This window comes from Narcine bancroftii, chromosome 2 (assembly GCF_036971445.1).
Source record: "Narcine bancroftii isolate sNarBan1 chromosome 2, sNarBan1.hap1, whole genome shotgun sequence".
NCBI lineage: Eukaryota > Metazoa > Chordata > Chondrichthyes > Torpediniformes > Narcinidae > Narcine > Narcine bancroftii.
In genome coordinates this window covers 296,720,024-296,735,529 of record NC_091470.1, presented here as the reverse complement: position 1 = coordinate 296,735,529, position 15,506 = coordinate 296,720,024, and the positions used below count along the sequence as shown (strand labels likewise).

The 15,506-nt window shown below is 43.3% G+C and overlaps 2 protein-coding genes and 1 long non-coding RNA gene across 4 annotated transcripts in view; 2 read left to right on the top strand and 1 right to left on the bottom strand.

Moving 5' to 3' along the window:
- Positions 1-8,305, top strand: part of LOC138755450 (cytochrome P450 7A1-like) — a 55,647-nt gene extending 47,342 nt beyond the window's left edge. The window contains exon 6 of the mRNA XM_069921437.1: positions 731-8,305. Coding sequence (XP_069777538.1) covers positions 731-1,024 — 294 coding nt within the window. The 3' untranslated portion in view covers positions 1,025-8,305. The remainder of the gene's footprint in view (positions 1-730) is intronic.
- LOC138755452 (uncharacterized) lies at positions 2,113-12,760 on the bottom strand. The gene is made up of 3 exons (XR_011352304.1): positions 12,055-12,760; positions 6,663-8,094; positions 2,113-2,879 (listed from the first exon to the last, which is right to left on the bottom strand). It is a non-coding gene; the product is annotated as an uncharacterized lncRNA (long non-coding RNA).
- Positions 12,276-15,506, top strand: part of sdcbp (syndecan binding protein (syntenin)) — a 38,749-nt gene continuing 35,518 nt past the window's right edge. The window contains exon 1 of one of the 2 annotated variants that reach the window (XM_069921439.1): positions 12,276-12,539. The gene's annotated coding sequence lies outside the window, so the exon portion shown is untranslated. The remainder of the gene's footprint in view (positions 12,540-15,506) is intronic. The other variant, XM_069921438.1, reaches the window with a different exon arrangement.

The following is a 15,506-nucleotide window of genomic DNA, read 5'->3' as shown; positions in this document are numbered from 1 at the left end:
TCACAGGTCTTAACCAACTTGGTTAGGATGTTGTGGCACATAGAATTTTCTATGCTCACTTCACTAATCTGATTCTTAATGGACTAAAATTAATTTTTCGATTATTGATATCTTTGATAATAAGATTCTTGCATATTTGCAACACGTAAGGCTGAAGTGTTGTTTCCTGCATATATCTGCTGAAGAGATTCCTTTCTGTTTTCTTCTTGTCACCTCTTCATACTACAGTATATTTAATTTCCTCTTCCTATCAACCACCTCTCCCAATTTCTCAAGCTCAACTCATCATTATTCTTGAGAGTCTTACAAGGAAGGAAGAAGGATGAAAAACACATTTTTGTCAAGTTGGGAGTACATCTTTGAAGTTGAATCTAAGAGATATATTTTCTTTAAATTTAGAATGCCATAATAGAAAACCTACTTCATTCATTCATGTTTAAGATTAAGTGATCCAACTGGTGTAATTGTATTGTTTTAATTTTCATATCAGCTGCTATTTAAAATATTTTGTGACTGTAGAATCATACGCATCTAGCCTATGTCCAATTTTAGTTTGATAAAACATTTCACATTTATACAGTACTATCTTGTATCATGACAACACAACAATCTTCTAACTATTAGAAAATTGTAACTGGGGGATTCATTATGTCTTTAAAATATTGGGAAATGTTGATTTTCCATTTGATAATTTTTAAATGAACTGAAAGTACCATTCCTGTTCTTTCAGGAATTCAAATATGACAGATTTTTGGATGAAAATGGAAAAGAAAAGACCACATTCTACAAGAATGGTAGAAAGCTAAAGAACTATCTTTTGCCATTTGGCTCTGGTGTCAGTATGTGTCCTGGTCGCTTGTTTGCTATCAATGAGATTAAGCAGTTTTTGTCTTTACTATTGTGTTATTTTGACATGGAACTGCTTGATCCCTCAGCACCCACTCCACCTATTAATAATTCAAGGGCTGGGTTTGGAATTCTTCAGCCAGTCCATGATGTTAAGTTTCGCTATTGTCTGAAATAACTGTTGTGTATGCTCATGGAAAACTGAAATTTGGCATAAATAAATAACTACATGTGTAGTTACTTACTTAAATCTAATAATGCTTTTTATTTGAATGCTAACCACAGTTATAACAATTCCATGGTAATTAAAGTTTAAAAAAAAGTGTTAAGTATATCTTTTTAAATTTTTTTTCCTGTGAACAGATGAATGTGCAATGTAGGCCAAAATTTGTCAATTAACAATTTAGAGTGCTGCTGTTGTGGCTGTTAACAATGCATTAAACAAAGATTACTCCTTTAAGAGTTTTCCTTTAAAAATCTTAAGATGTCACTTTTTGAACAGTTAAAAAATGTTTGAGGGACCTGGAAAGGTTCAAATCAGTTGACTTTGAACAGTCTTTCTGTAGAATCATAGAAGTAACAAGACAATAAACTTATTAACAACACAAGTTTCTTCTAATAATAGTTTTTCTAACATGAACCAACAGGAGATACTTGCACTCTTTATGGTTTTTAACATTAATTTTATGAAGCAGTAAATTCCCTTTTAAAAGAGATTCTACTTCAATACATTCTTCATGTTCAGCAATTTTTGTTTCCTCAGGTTCATTTAATTTTTTTGTCATTATCTTTATGTTATCTCAAGAAAAATTTGATGGGTCACACCCTGTGGTAATGTTGCAGATAGTGCAGTCATCGAGCAGCTCCAGTGATTTGGATTCAATTCTAACAATCCAGGAAGTCTGTATAGAGTTCACCCACTCTCTTGTGACCATATTGGGTTCTGCTGGGTGCTCTGTTCTCCATTTCAGTGATCCACAAATTGTGAAATAGGCAAAGTTTATCAGCACTTATACTTCTTAAAGAGAAAATAACAAATTTTACCTTTATTGGGAAGGCAGTTTCAGTTAACTTCTGAAGCTTGTGTTGGTGACAATAATGGAGTAGCAAACTTTTGTGCATGCAACCTGGACATGTGCCAAGGTAAGATTTTTGGGTGGAATTGGGCCAAGCTCTGGAAAAAAAAAATCATAGGCAAAGAATTCCTACAGGACTCAGAGCTCTTCCTGTTGGGAAACACTGTACTGACAATAACCACACCAGCAGTGCGAGTATAAGACAGCTTTAATAAACTAATATGTACACTAAAAGAGGTCTTGTCTCTCTGCAAGACGAACCTGGAAGGCGTCACTGTAGCCCTGGATTGCTTTATATACAAGGTCACCGGGATGACCCCTGGTGACCTAGTGGTGTAATTACATATCACCACATTCACCCCCCCTTTAAAAAAAATTGTTATTCCAACGCCCCCCACCCCCGTCCTCCTTCCCTTGTTTGTAAGTTCATAAGTCCAAAATTTTTTGTGGCTTCCATTGCCTTCTGGACCTCCTTGGTAGTGGTATAGGGATGGGGAGTGTGGTCTGCCTTTCGGCCTTTCTTGGTGGAGGTGTGGGAGGGGGAAGTACTGGTTGGTCATGTGGCCGTGTGGGCTGGGGATCCTCTTGCATGGGATTAGGTCCTGCCACCGAGTCTAGGGTGGTGATATTTTGTGGGGCGGGCGTACCCAGGGGTGGGTGGTCTAGTCCTCTGGGGTGACTCGATGGACGTCTGTTCTAGAGACTGCTGCTGCGTCCTTGTTGATCATTTGTGTTTCCTCCACATTGCTCACGTATCTGGCCGGCGCAAGATCCCTGGTGGCCACCAAGTCTTCTCTTCCATCTGGGAATGTGACGAAGGCGTACTGAGGGTTCGCGTGCCTCAACTCCACTTGATCCACCAGCGGGTCCACTTTGTGGGGTCTGCAGTGCTTCCGGAGGAGAACAGGTCCTGGTGTCATCATCCATTTAGGCAACACTGTGCCCGTTGTGGCTTTCCTTGTGAAAGAAAAGATACGGTCATGTTAGTGGCAGTACACAACAAAGAACGTATAGAGTGTAGGGCCTCTGGCAAAACTTGCCATCTATAACAGGCAGGTCTTTTGCTTCTAAGGTCAAGAGGACTGTTTTCCAGATAGTGGGATTTTCCCTTTCGACGTCCATTCCCCCTGGGATTGTAACTTGTAGTGCGGCTGGTAGCAATCCCTCTCTCGTGCAGGTACTGCTGTACTTCTGCGCTCATAAATGCAGCACCCGTCTGTGTGTATGTAGTTTGGGTACCCAAATATGCTGAAGATGGGTTGGAGGCATTTTATAACAGTGGCTGCTGATATATCAGAACACGAGATTGCGAAGGGGAAATGGGAATATTCATCTACCATGTTTAGGAAATAGACATTTCTATTATTGGGCTGGAGTGGGCCTTTAAAATCGAGGCTGAGGCGCTAGAAAGGTTTGGTAGCTTTTATCAGGGTGGCTTTGTCTGGCCGGTAAAATTGCGGTTTGCATTCCGCACAGATGGGGCAGCTCTTGTTCACTGACCTCACTTCCTCTACCGAAAATGGGAGGTTTTGGGTTTTAATGAAGTGAAACAGTCTAGTGACCCCCCCCCCCCAACCCCCCCCCCCCCGGGTGGCCCAGCTCATTGTGCAAGCTCTGCAACTGGGACGTGTGGTTAAGGATGGCACAAGTGCCTCTGGACAGTGTGTCCTGGGGCACATTGAGTTTCCCCGGGCGGTATAGAAAGTGATAGTTAAATGTAGACAATTCTATCCGTCAGCGCAGGGTTTCGTCGTTCTTAATTCTCCCCCTGTTCTGGTTATCGAACATAAAAGCCACAGACCATTGGTCCGTGACGAGGGTGAAGTGTTTGCACGCCAGATAATGTTGCCAGTGCCTTACTGCTTCCACAATGGCTAGGTCTTCCTTTTCTACTGCTGAGTATCTTACCTCTGATCCCTATAGAGTTCGCGAGAAAAAGGCCAGCGGTCATCCGTCTTGGTTTAGGGTGGCTGCCAGAGCCATATTGGATGCATCTGTTTCTACTTGAAATGGGATTGACTCATCTATGGACCGCATGGTAGGTTTAGCAATATGGTCCCTAATGCCCCTGAATGCTCTGGTGGCTGCTGTGCACAGTGGGAAAACTGGGTGAGCCCTGTCGGCATAGTTGGGGACCCATTGAGCATAGTAAGCGAACAGTCCTAAATACTTTTTTAGTGCTTTCAGCGTGTGTGGCACTGAGAGGTCTAGGAGAGGGTGCATACGGGTAAGGTCTGGGCTGATTTTCCCGTTCTGCACTACCTAGCCCAGGACTGGCAACTTCCTGGCGCTAAAGACACATTTGCCCCTGTTGTATATTAGGTTCCTTTCCTCGGCTGCCTGGAAGAAGCATTTTAAATTCGTGTCATGATCCTCCTGAGTGTGGCCACAGATTGTCACGTTGTCTAAGTAGGGGAACACCGCTTTTAATTGGTCCATTTCTCTCTGAAACAGGGACACTCCATTGGTGACACTGAAGGGGAGTCACAGAAATTGATACAGCCTGCCGTCTGCCTCAAATGCCGAGTAAATGCGATCGCTGTTTCTAGTGGGCAGTTGGTGGTATGCTGCCTTCAGGTCTATAGTGGAGAACACCTTATACTGCGCAATGTTGTTGACCATGTGTGCTATGCAGGGCAGGGGGTAGGCATCAAGTTGTGTAAATTTGTTGATTATCTGTACTACCATGCGCAGTTTTTCTCCTGACTTTACAACCATCTGGGCTCTCCAGGGGCTGGTGCTCTGCTCTATGATACCCTCCTGTAGTAGCCAGTGGACCTCTGTCCTAATGAAGGCTCTGTCCCTCAGGCTGTACCTACTGCTCTTTGTAGGTATTGGTGTGCATTCTGGGGTTAGAAATGTGAACAGCAGAAGGGGTTCTATGTTCAGGACAGACAGGCTGCAGTGTTGTTTCTACGTAAGGCATAGTGAGGGGTGAAGCCCGTTTTGCACTATTGTAATGCTTTCTAACTGGCACTGAAAATCTAACCCCAATAATACCAGGGCACACAAGTGAGGGAATACTAGTAATTTGAACCCTTCATATTTAGTGCCCTGGATTTCTAGAGTAACCCTGCAAAACTATTTTACCTCAGCTGCAAGGCTCCTGGCTGCAAACAGGATCTGGAGCTCACTCGGGTGTGTGGGGAGGGCTAGGTGGTTGACTAACCCCTGGTCAATAAAACTTTCAGTGCTTCCACTATCTATTAAGCAACTTACCCTCACATCGTTAATTTTGATGCACACAGTGGCGTCAGATAAATTGTGTGGACTCGCCTGATTCATGCGAAGGGAAGTGAGTCTGCGTTTTGTCTCCTGAAGACTGTGTCCTCTGCTCTAGCATTTCTCCAAGATGACCAGCTGCACATGGCATTCTTCTTCCTATGCCTACGTTTTCCAAAGTTGGAACAGACATTTTCTCTGGCAGGGCAGAGGGCTCTGGGGTGCTTTCTTTGTCCACAGAAAAAGCACTTGGGACCCTCAAGGTTTCCTGCTGCTGGTGTGGATTCCTGTGAAGCAGCTGTGGTGGTACACCACCGGTCTACTGCAGGGGGCAACCTCTGTACCTGCAGGAGTGTAAGGGGACAGGACAACATCTGGCCGGCTGTGAATCAGTTGGCCTGAATGGATCAAGCCCCTCCCGGTCAGGTGTCAATCACCCTACAGGATATAAGCCTGCGACGGCCTCCCGAAAGGCTGCAACTTTAAAGCAGTATCAGCCCAGGAGTAAGCGGAGGACCTTATTAGGGACAGAATTGTTGCGGGCATATGATCCACTGAGACGAGGCATCGAAAATAAATGGTGGGGCTAGATGAGGCAGTCTATTGCAGAAGCTGTAGAAAGCACCAGGAAAGAATTGGAGGAGTATTCACAGGACCCTGGGGCTGGGGCAAATGTCACACTGTTGGACTCTCTAGCCCTACAAAAAGAAAAGTATGCTGCTGTGGTGCACTGTGAGACAGAATCAGACACACACAAGGTAAAGTCTCTGGCAGACTCCCCAACTTGTTGTGACCTGGTCATGAGTCTGTACCAGGTGTGGAGTTCACTATGCCCCTTAATGTAATGCCTCTGTAAAGTACTCATTGCCTCTTGGTAGTACCTGGAATCCTGTATATAAGGGAGTAATGGTGGTCTCCCAGCAGCACTAACAGCAGCATTAGTAGCTCTTTATCCAATGCTTCAGCACCCTCCATGTAATTCAGAAAGCATCTCTGCCAGCGGCTGAAGTGCATGCCGCCTCCAGGATTTCTGGGGTCGAGTTCCAGCCTGTTTGGTCACAGCACATGGCTAAGCCGCAGTCTCTGGTCCCTTAGGTAATGTGGGGGAATCTCAGGGGTCATTCCCGGTTTCCACGTGGTCTCTGGGTCTAGGTGTAGCCAGGGCAGACCCTGGGGTACTGGGAGCTGCTGGTAGAGCCTCTGTGGGGCTTGTGTCTGCTGGAGGAGTAACCTGGGTGCTTGGGCTGTTGGCTGAGTCTCTGGCGGGCTTAGGGGGGGGGATCCCAGCAATAGCGTTTGGTCTCCGTGGTACTGGGGAAACTGTTGCAGGGGGAGTAACGGTAGCTGGCTCTGTAGTGGTTGGGAATTCTGCACATACATGGAGATCAGGAGCACGACTTATGGAGATCCTTCCACCTGCGCTTGCAGTGGCCCCTTTCTGATCGGACTGGGGTTTAGGGTTGGCGGCACCTGTACAGGAGAACTCACGGGCAGGCAGAGCTCTTGGTCATTTCTTACCTGCCCTATTGTACTTATGTGGTCTTCCCCGCATTCCACCACGATTCCAGTACAGCGATCCCTCGCCATCTCTGTCCTCGGATGCACATGTGTGCTGGTTGTCCCCGGATTCCATTCCTCAGGAAGAGTCTCCAGGTGGTCGGGAACACATGTTGGAGCCGAAGCAGCTTCCATCCTAGTAGCTATAATATTAGTTTATTAAATTGTACTGACAATAACCACACCAGCAGTGCGTATAAGACAGCTTTAATAAACTAATATGTTCACTAAGAGGTCTTGTCTCTCTGCAAGATGAACCTGGAAGGCTAGACTGTAGCTCTGGACTGCTTTATATACAAGGTCACCGGGATGACTCCTGGTGTCCTAGTGCTGTAATTACATATCACCACAAAAACAATGGACGTAAGACATAATGAAGCTATCCAAATTTAAAACTCAATTTGTTATGATACCATTGGTGGTGGCTGGGAAGTGCATACCAGTTACCTGGAAGTCCAACCCCTACTTGAGCATTGAACATTGGAACATCAAAATGTAGAACTGTGTTCACCTGGAGAAAATTAACTACAACCTAAGGAAGCAATATGGTACTTGCTTGAAAGTCTGGCAGCCCTATTAAACTACATAGGGGTGCAGTTGTAGTGTGAACCACTGGGCCTCACCGCCCTGCTCTGCCTTTCCAATTCGCTCCTCTATTGGTGAGGGAATGGAGGGGTCCATCCTATTCCCAGGGAAAGCTATGAAAAGGGAATGCAGCCTGCGTGCTGACTGCTGTGACATGACTAACCCATAAATCCCCAAATATAAATTTTATACTTTGTTGTGAGTCATTGTGTGTAAGTATAATTAGTTTGCTGTTAAATGTTTAATGTCAGTGGGGGGGGGGGGGAGTGAAGGGATTAATAAAAGAAACATTCAAACTCCAATGAGAAGACTATAAGGAATTAATAAATACAAAATGTAATTAATGTGGATATCATTGATAACGATATTGAGAATTGTTGGCCGATTGTGTCGAAAAACTATAAATAAAATATTCAAAAAAATAGAGTAGCAAATTGTTAATTGTTTTTGAATGCATAACGTTTTTTTTATATAATACTACTTTCCATGGACACTTCAACTGAACATATTGCATAACTGTAGCAAAAGGAGAGGGCCCTACATTTCCCAAAAAATTTTGAGGAGGGAGATGTAGAACTAATTCTTGGGGATCTTATTTGGCACAAGTATAAAAGAGCACAGTCCTATCTCTAACTCTTCAAAGAACAATGCACTAAGACACTAAGTTTTTCAAAATCTGTATTGAAAGACACCTTCTGCAGCAGAGCTTCAGCCATAGAGTTGATGGTTACTTTTATTCTGAACTAGGCTCCAGATGAGTGCTGTTGTGCTTTGACATATTTCACAATTTATGGGTAACTGATGATCTCTGTTCAAACAAAGGAGACTTCTTTTGAAGCAGATGTGAGCTGTCATAGAGATCTAACAACATTGTAAGCTTCCCAAGAGGAATGGTAGAATGCACAAATACAACACTCCAGGTTCTCTGTGTGAACCCAAAATTTGAATTGCAAATCCTATTATTTTTCTGAATATGTAACTGCTCTGTTATCATCAAATAAAATGTCATTTTGTCAGGATGTTGCATAATCTTCCCTTATTTAATAGCTGTCTGTGGTTCTCACCATATTTTAACATCAGATTATATAAAGGATTTATTACTTCCTTGGTTCCTCAACCCTTTTTGGGGTCCTGGTAATGGCACAGTGCTGTGGATCACCAGGAACAAAACTGGACAGTGTATTGAAATTCTGGATATTTATGGGCCCCTACTAATTATTGTGCATTGTCATTGGTGTTACCTGCACCACAATTGAAGTTACATTCTTGCCCTGATGAGGGAACAAGACCACATTGTGATATACAAAAGGATGGAATTTAATGTACAAAATATCATCTTTATTGTTATAGATAGAGAATTTGGGTTAAAAAGGGTTTAAGTTAAAATGTGATGATTAGCCATAAAAGGGGGCTAACCACTAGAGTTTAGCTGGAAAATGTTACAACAGACTTGCAACAGATTTAACTACAGAGAGACATGCAGGAGCCAAAGATTGATAAAGAGTGAAAAACAGAATTTGGTGTGAGCAGAGGTCATGAATGATCGTGGTGTGCGTGACTAACAGTAATCAGGATGATTCTGCAAAAACTAACCAATTAAAGCAGTGTAGTGGAGATGCTGAAGGACAAGCAAATTGTATAAAAAACAATGCACTGTATGTATCAGGGCTCGACTTGGCAAGAAGCTGGTTGAGTCCAACTCTGCAGACTTGAGAATAAAGCTTGTCGTGTCACCGATCTTAAAGAGACTCATTTGTGAGAATTTGTGTTTCTGACATTTATATTTCAGTATTTTGATATGACTTTTTAAAATTTGAGTGGTTTTAACTTTCCCTTCATTTGACTATCAATGGCCCAACCATTTTGGAAAAGCACCACCATAAGGGAGTAAAATAAACAACATAAACATAAACCCATTGTTGGAGAGGAAGTTTTGTATTCATTACGCTGACTGATGAAGGCAAGTGTGCTAAATGTCTTTTTCATCACTCTGTCCACTTGAGTCACACTTTCATGGATCTATATATCTGTACCCTCAAGTCTCTGTGTTCCACAACACTCTCCAGGGTTTTATCATTTAACCTTGGAATATTGTATAACAACTTTGAGGAAGTTTTATTAGAATTTGAACATAGCTCTTGAACTTTTCTATTTCCAAACTATGGTGGAACACGGAAATACATGCATTGTACAGGTTTGCCTGCCCTGATACTGTAACTCCTCCCCCTTGGGATTCCTAATAAAGGCAGTACTGCCCATTCCCCTCCCTCAGTACTGCCTTGGAATCGGGCCAACAGCATGTAAGAGATGCCTGTAAATTTATAGCAATTAAAGCCTGTTAATTTAGACCTGGTCAAACCTTGGAGGTGCCCACATGTAAATTCCATCTTGTAGTTCTTCCTATCCACATGAGGCATCACTGTGGTGCTTTGAGGAAGACTATGATGAACAAGAGCATCTATACTGCTCCCTCGTTACATACATACTCCTAAATGTACACACGAAATGTTATATTCATGGTAGGGCAAACCTACCACAGTGCATAAAGTGTACAACAGTAACTTCCTTCACCCGTCTAAGCTTGTGATTGAAGAGGATTGGGGAATCATTTGCGATGATGGAGGATATTTGAGATATAGCAATCGTTAATTGGATCTGGCGTCTACATTTTCCCAGTAGTTGTCAAATTGCCAACCTCTTCAACCTTGTCCCAAAATTTTACCAGAAAACTGCCAAACACACATGAAAGATTTTGCTTGCCATTCTCTGTTGGTCTGTAGACTGGTCTATAACTGCAAGAAGACCTTTCTACTGTTGTGAGAAAATATAATGATTATGTGCTGGAGGGTATCTTTGCCAATCTCTTCATGCTCCCACTGCAACCCACTTGGAGACAAAAGCATTTGATGACCGTTGTTAAGAACCCAACCACTCTAGCAGTATTTCCAAAGCCAAACACAGCCAGTTCCAGGAGTCTGAGGCACAAAATAAACTGACAGTGAGAATGAGAAGATGCAGGTAATGAAAAAAAGTGATGCCATTACTTCCCGAAATGCTCTCACCACTTAGAACATCTAGCAATTAACCCATCTGATATTTACATGTCAAACTTACAGCCAACAACAAAAAGTGATACCATAGACAGCCAATATTTTATGTTTCACCATTCCACACAAAACCCAAAAAACATTCCAGTTCTGGAAGTGATGATAAAATCAATTTTTATCTGCCAACAAAATGTAATTTAACATACCCATATTATTTTAAAAAAGTATTTGCAACAGATTGTATAAGCAGAAGTCTCAACTCTTCCACTTCCCAGAACTCCCTTGTGGCTTCAAGAGAGGTACAAATGACACACTCCTAGAATGCTTCCACCAGCGTTGTCTCCGCTCCATCCTCAACATTCATTGGAGCGCCTTCATCTCCAACATCGAAGTACTCGAGATGGCAGAGGCCGACAGTATCGAATCCACGCTGCTGAAGATCCAACTGCACTGGGTAGGTCACGTCTCCAGAATGGAGGACCATCACCTTCCCAAGATCGTGTTATATGGCGAGCTCTCCACTGGCCATCGAGACAGAGGTGCACCAAAGAAGAGGTACAAGGACTGCCTAAAGAAATCTCTTGGTGCCTCAAACCGTGCATCTTGGCGCCTCACAGTTCGGCGGGCAGCAACCTCCTTTGAAGAAGACCGCAGAGCCCACCTTACTGACAAAAGACAAAGGAGGAAAAACCCAACACCCAAACCCAACCAACCAATTTTCTCTTGCAACCGCTGCAACCGTGTCTGCCTGTCCCGCATGGACTTGTCAGCCACAAACGAGCCTGCAGCTGACGTGGACATTACCCCTCCATAAATCTTTGTCCGCGAAGCCAAGCCAAAAAAGAACAAATGACACACCACTGCCACCTATGAGAGACTTGATTATTGGGGCCTCAGCAGAATGTGTATTCGGGGTATAGTAGAGAAGGTGATGAATGTAAAATAGAGTGTGTAGTGATAGTGTACTACCATGAAGAGGAGTCAGAGAGTGTGGCATCTAGGAAATACTGTTGCATCTTGGGTAGATTCAAGATGGATGCCTCCACAGGAGTACCAGCCTGTATATGTTCCGTCTTAATGCTGTTTGCTTTAGTTAATAAACCTAGTTGTTTAAAAAGAACCCAAGTTTCTTTATTGTAATAAAATAAACAGTACACCAAAGAAGAGGTACAAGGACTGCCTAAAGAAATCTCTTGGTGCCAGCCACATTGACCACCGCCAGTGGGCTGATATCGGCTCAAACCGTGCATCTTGGCGCCTCACAGTTCGGCGGGCAGCAACCTCCTTTGAAGAAGACCGCAGAACCCACCTCACTGACAAAAGACAAAGGAGGAAAAACCCAACACCCAACCCCAACCAACCAATTTTCCCTTGCAACCGTGTCTGCCTGTCCCTCATCGGACTTGTCAGCCACAAACGAGCCTGCAGCTGACGTGGACATTTACCCCCTCCCTAAATCTTCGTCCGCGAAGCCAAGCCAAAGAAGAAGACATGGTATAAGGAGTGGAAGAAACACCAGGAGTGAGCTGGTGAGCACAGGAGTGAAAGAAATACCACAGTGTCCAGTGAGTACAGAAGATAACAGCAGAGAAAATATGGAGAGTTTATAAACTCCTAACTGTAAAATGGACTGTAAATGTCGACCACAAGTGGAAGCTGTACCTGCAAGTGATTGGAATTGATAACAAATTGGATACATGGAAGATTGCAATGCTACTTACTGTGGCAGGACCTAAAGCTCTAGGGGGTCTTCACAATTGTTTTTGCTGAGTCAGAAGACCAGAGCAAATTCAACAAATGCAAAACAACTATGCGGTCATGATCAGATGAGTTTTTTACGTGGAAATTGTGGCCTCTATGACTCATAAGCGCCTGGTAATAACTAATACCGAGACTCAGACGGTGATTGGGAAATCTTTGCACAAAGAGAAGAGCAGCCGAAGACTCGGATGAAATTGCTTTTCTGTGGTTGTTGCATGAATCACTGAGCTGGCGTCCCCTGGTCAACCGACCCAAGTCTCCACTTTTCCGCCGACCCCCACTTTGGCCTCACCTACTGGTTGCCCGGCAACCGTCCCCGGAGTAGCGTGAGCGCGTCAGCTGTTGCCGTGACGCGCTTCCTTTCGGGCACGTCACGAGAAGTCGGAGTGAGAGGAAGAAGGTTCAGCGTCGCCTTGCGCCTCCAAACCCCTTCATTTCAACTCAGGTGAGGCCAGGTTCTTTTGATACCAGCATCGGCCCCATTTTCTAAATAAAGTAATATTTGTCGGTCAGGAGGGGTTGAAGAGCATGGAGGGAGAATGGGTGGATGACGCACTCCCCCACCCCTCTCCCAGCGGCGGGGTTGGCAATGGCTGTGGGCCTTCCCGGGGTGCCGGGAGCCCCTCGAGCGGCAGCCTTCCTTGGCGCTGACGTCACGGGGCGAGGGGAGCGGGCGTTGTGCGTGTCTCAGGCCGATCCGCCGCAATGACATGTTGGAAATCGGAAACGAAGGCGAAATCCCCTGAAAACCAGGTTCAGGAAACATCTGTGGAGAGAACACCTGGACTGCGGTGTGTGTGTATATAGATATACGAATACACAAGGCCAGCGTCACAGAGAATACGCAGTCAATGGAAAATGCTGAGATGGAGAACATGGGGAAGGAAGTTAAAGGGACTAGGATTTTTTTGCTTGAAAAAAATATAAGTAACTAAGACTTGTGCCTAACTAATGAGGTTAGGTGGGATTTTATTGTATTTCATTTTCTGGAAGTGATGACACCTGTAAATTGCTTCTATAAATATCACCATTCCACCTTCTGTAACTTTTCACCTAAAGGACAGATCAGTTTGAGTTTAATTCGGCCTAATGAGAAGTTTTCAATTATAAAATCATTCCTTGTGTTTTATATCTGATAGACCACTGGTTCTCAACCTATTTCTTTCCACTCACATCACTTTAAGTGTTCCCAATGCCATAGGTGCTCTGTGATTAGTAGGGGATTGCTGAAGGTGGCATGTGGGTGGAAAGAAAAAGTTTGAAAACCACTGTTTTAATTGTACCTCATGGATTTGGTTTGATAACTCCAAAGGAAATGGGCCAATGACCATATTTTTCAAGCAAAATATTTCAGTAACAATTGGGTCTAGAGAAGTGATTCTCAACCGTCCCATCCCACTCACGTACCACCTTCAGCAATCCCTTACTGATCTCAGCACCAATGGCATAGGGATTACTTAAAGTGAGTGGAAAGAAAAAGGTTGAGAACACTGATGGACTAACTTGTTTAAGAGTATGAATATATTGCTTTGAGGTGATAATAGATTGAACTCTCATCTGCTGTATGCCCACTAAATCGACTCCACCTTGAGTTTCTATCCAAGTCAACATTTTACTTCCTGCATTTTAAAGTTTTATTTTCCAGTCTTTAATATGACACTGTATCAAATCATCTGAACAGTATGGTACATCTTTGGTTCTCTTGTATCCATAGCATATGTTAGTTTTTCAAAGAATGTTCAATAAGTTGTCAATGATTTGCCCTGCTATAACTTTTTTTGTAATATTTGTCATATTAAACTAACTTTAGAGAATATTCAGGCACAAAGATTTTGAGGCATGCTCGTAAATAGGAGCAGATTGGAATATTTCCATTTGCCACATTTCTTGGGTATAAGAACGCCCTCTACTGGACATCATGACCCCCCACATCATGATGTCACCCTTCCATGTGTGTGTGTATATATATATATATATATATATATATATATTTAAAAAAACCCTGTGTGTCAGTAGCCATGTTAGTCTAATAGAAGTAAAGGATGAGAAAGCATCACGACTCAGAGTCTTAATTGTGTGAGTGCATACACAACAGTGGTGACGAGTAATGAAACAAAACCTGCACATACTCCATGCAACAACCATGAGAAAGAAAACAACAGAAGAAAGGTAGAGAACAACTAACAACCCCAACAAATTTCTGCCAAATGATGAAAGTGCGCCAAGATGGCGGAGGGAGAGTTCAGGGAATTCAGTGAAGTAGAAGAAAGTTGGGATAACTATGTAGAATCGTTTAAACCATTGCTGCGTGGTCCACAATATTGTGGAAGGTCCAGTAAACTGCAAATGTGCCTACATCCTCAGTATAATGGGCAGCAAAATATTCGACCTCCTTAAGATCTTGCTGTCCCTAGAGGATCCAGGGATGAAGACATTCAATGAATTATGCACAGCTCTAAGGAACCTTTTAAGCCCCCAACCACCAATTATGACATAAAGCCAATGATTCTATGAAAGGAGACTAGGACTAGGAGAAACAGTAAGTGAATACTTGGCATCGTTGCACAAACTGGCGGAGCACTATCATTTTGAGCAGTTTCTAAATCGGGCACTGAAACAGATTAGTGATGAGGCTGGCAAATTGCCAAGCAAGGCAAAAATTATTAGGAATGGATGAAGACGTTACTTTACAGATTGCATACAGAACTGCCTGCAGCTCTGAAAAGGCAGATTAAAAACTTGGATGTGGGTCAACCAGATCTGCTGGTTGGGAGGTCTTCCCGCCAACAATGCTTACGTTGTAGGAAATACAACCAACTGTTTCTTCAAAAATTCTAAATGCATCCATTGCAAAACATATCAAAGCTAAATGTCTGCTTCTAAAGTGCAGGTGGCCTGCAAATAAACAGACAGCTAAAGTTAAAACAATTCCAGAGAGAGAGAGAGAGAGGCAACCTAGCAATGACTGACCTTCAAGCTCCTGAAATTTCAGCTCCTCAGATATTACACATTCAAAAAATAAATGGAGGAAGCTCAGTAATCTTTATACAGCTAAAAAATAAATGGACACCCCCCCCTGAAGATGGCATTAGACATAGGCAGAGGTGCCCCTACTGCTGTTGCATGTAGAGGAACACTTGCTACCATGCCACCCGATTTAAAAACAACTGAAATTACTCTTAAGATCTGTTGCAGGAGACAGAATCAAAGTGTTTGGAAAAAGTACGGAACAAGTACAATACAAACAACAGGAACCAAAAACACTCTCACTATATCGTAGATACCCAGGGACCTGCACTTTTCAGAAGAAACTAGCTACAACTCTTTCCCCTAGGCTGGCTGAAAATCGGTTCAATACTAAATGTAAACCATGCGGACACCTCCCAGCCAGAACTTGACCACATCCTCAACA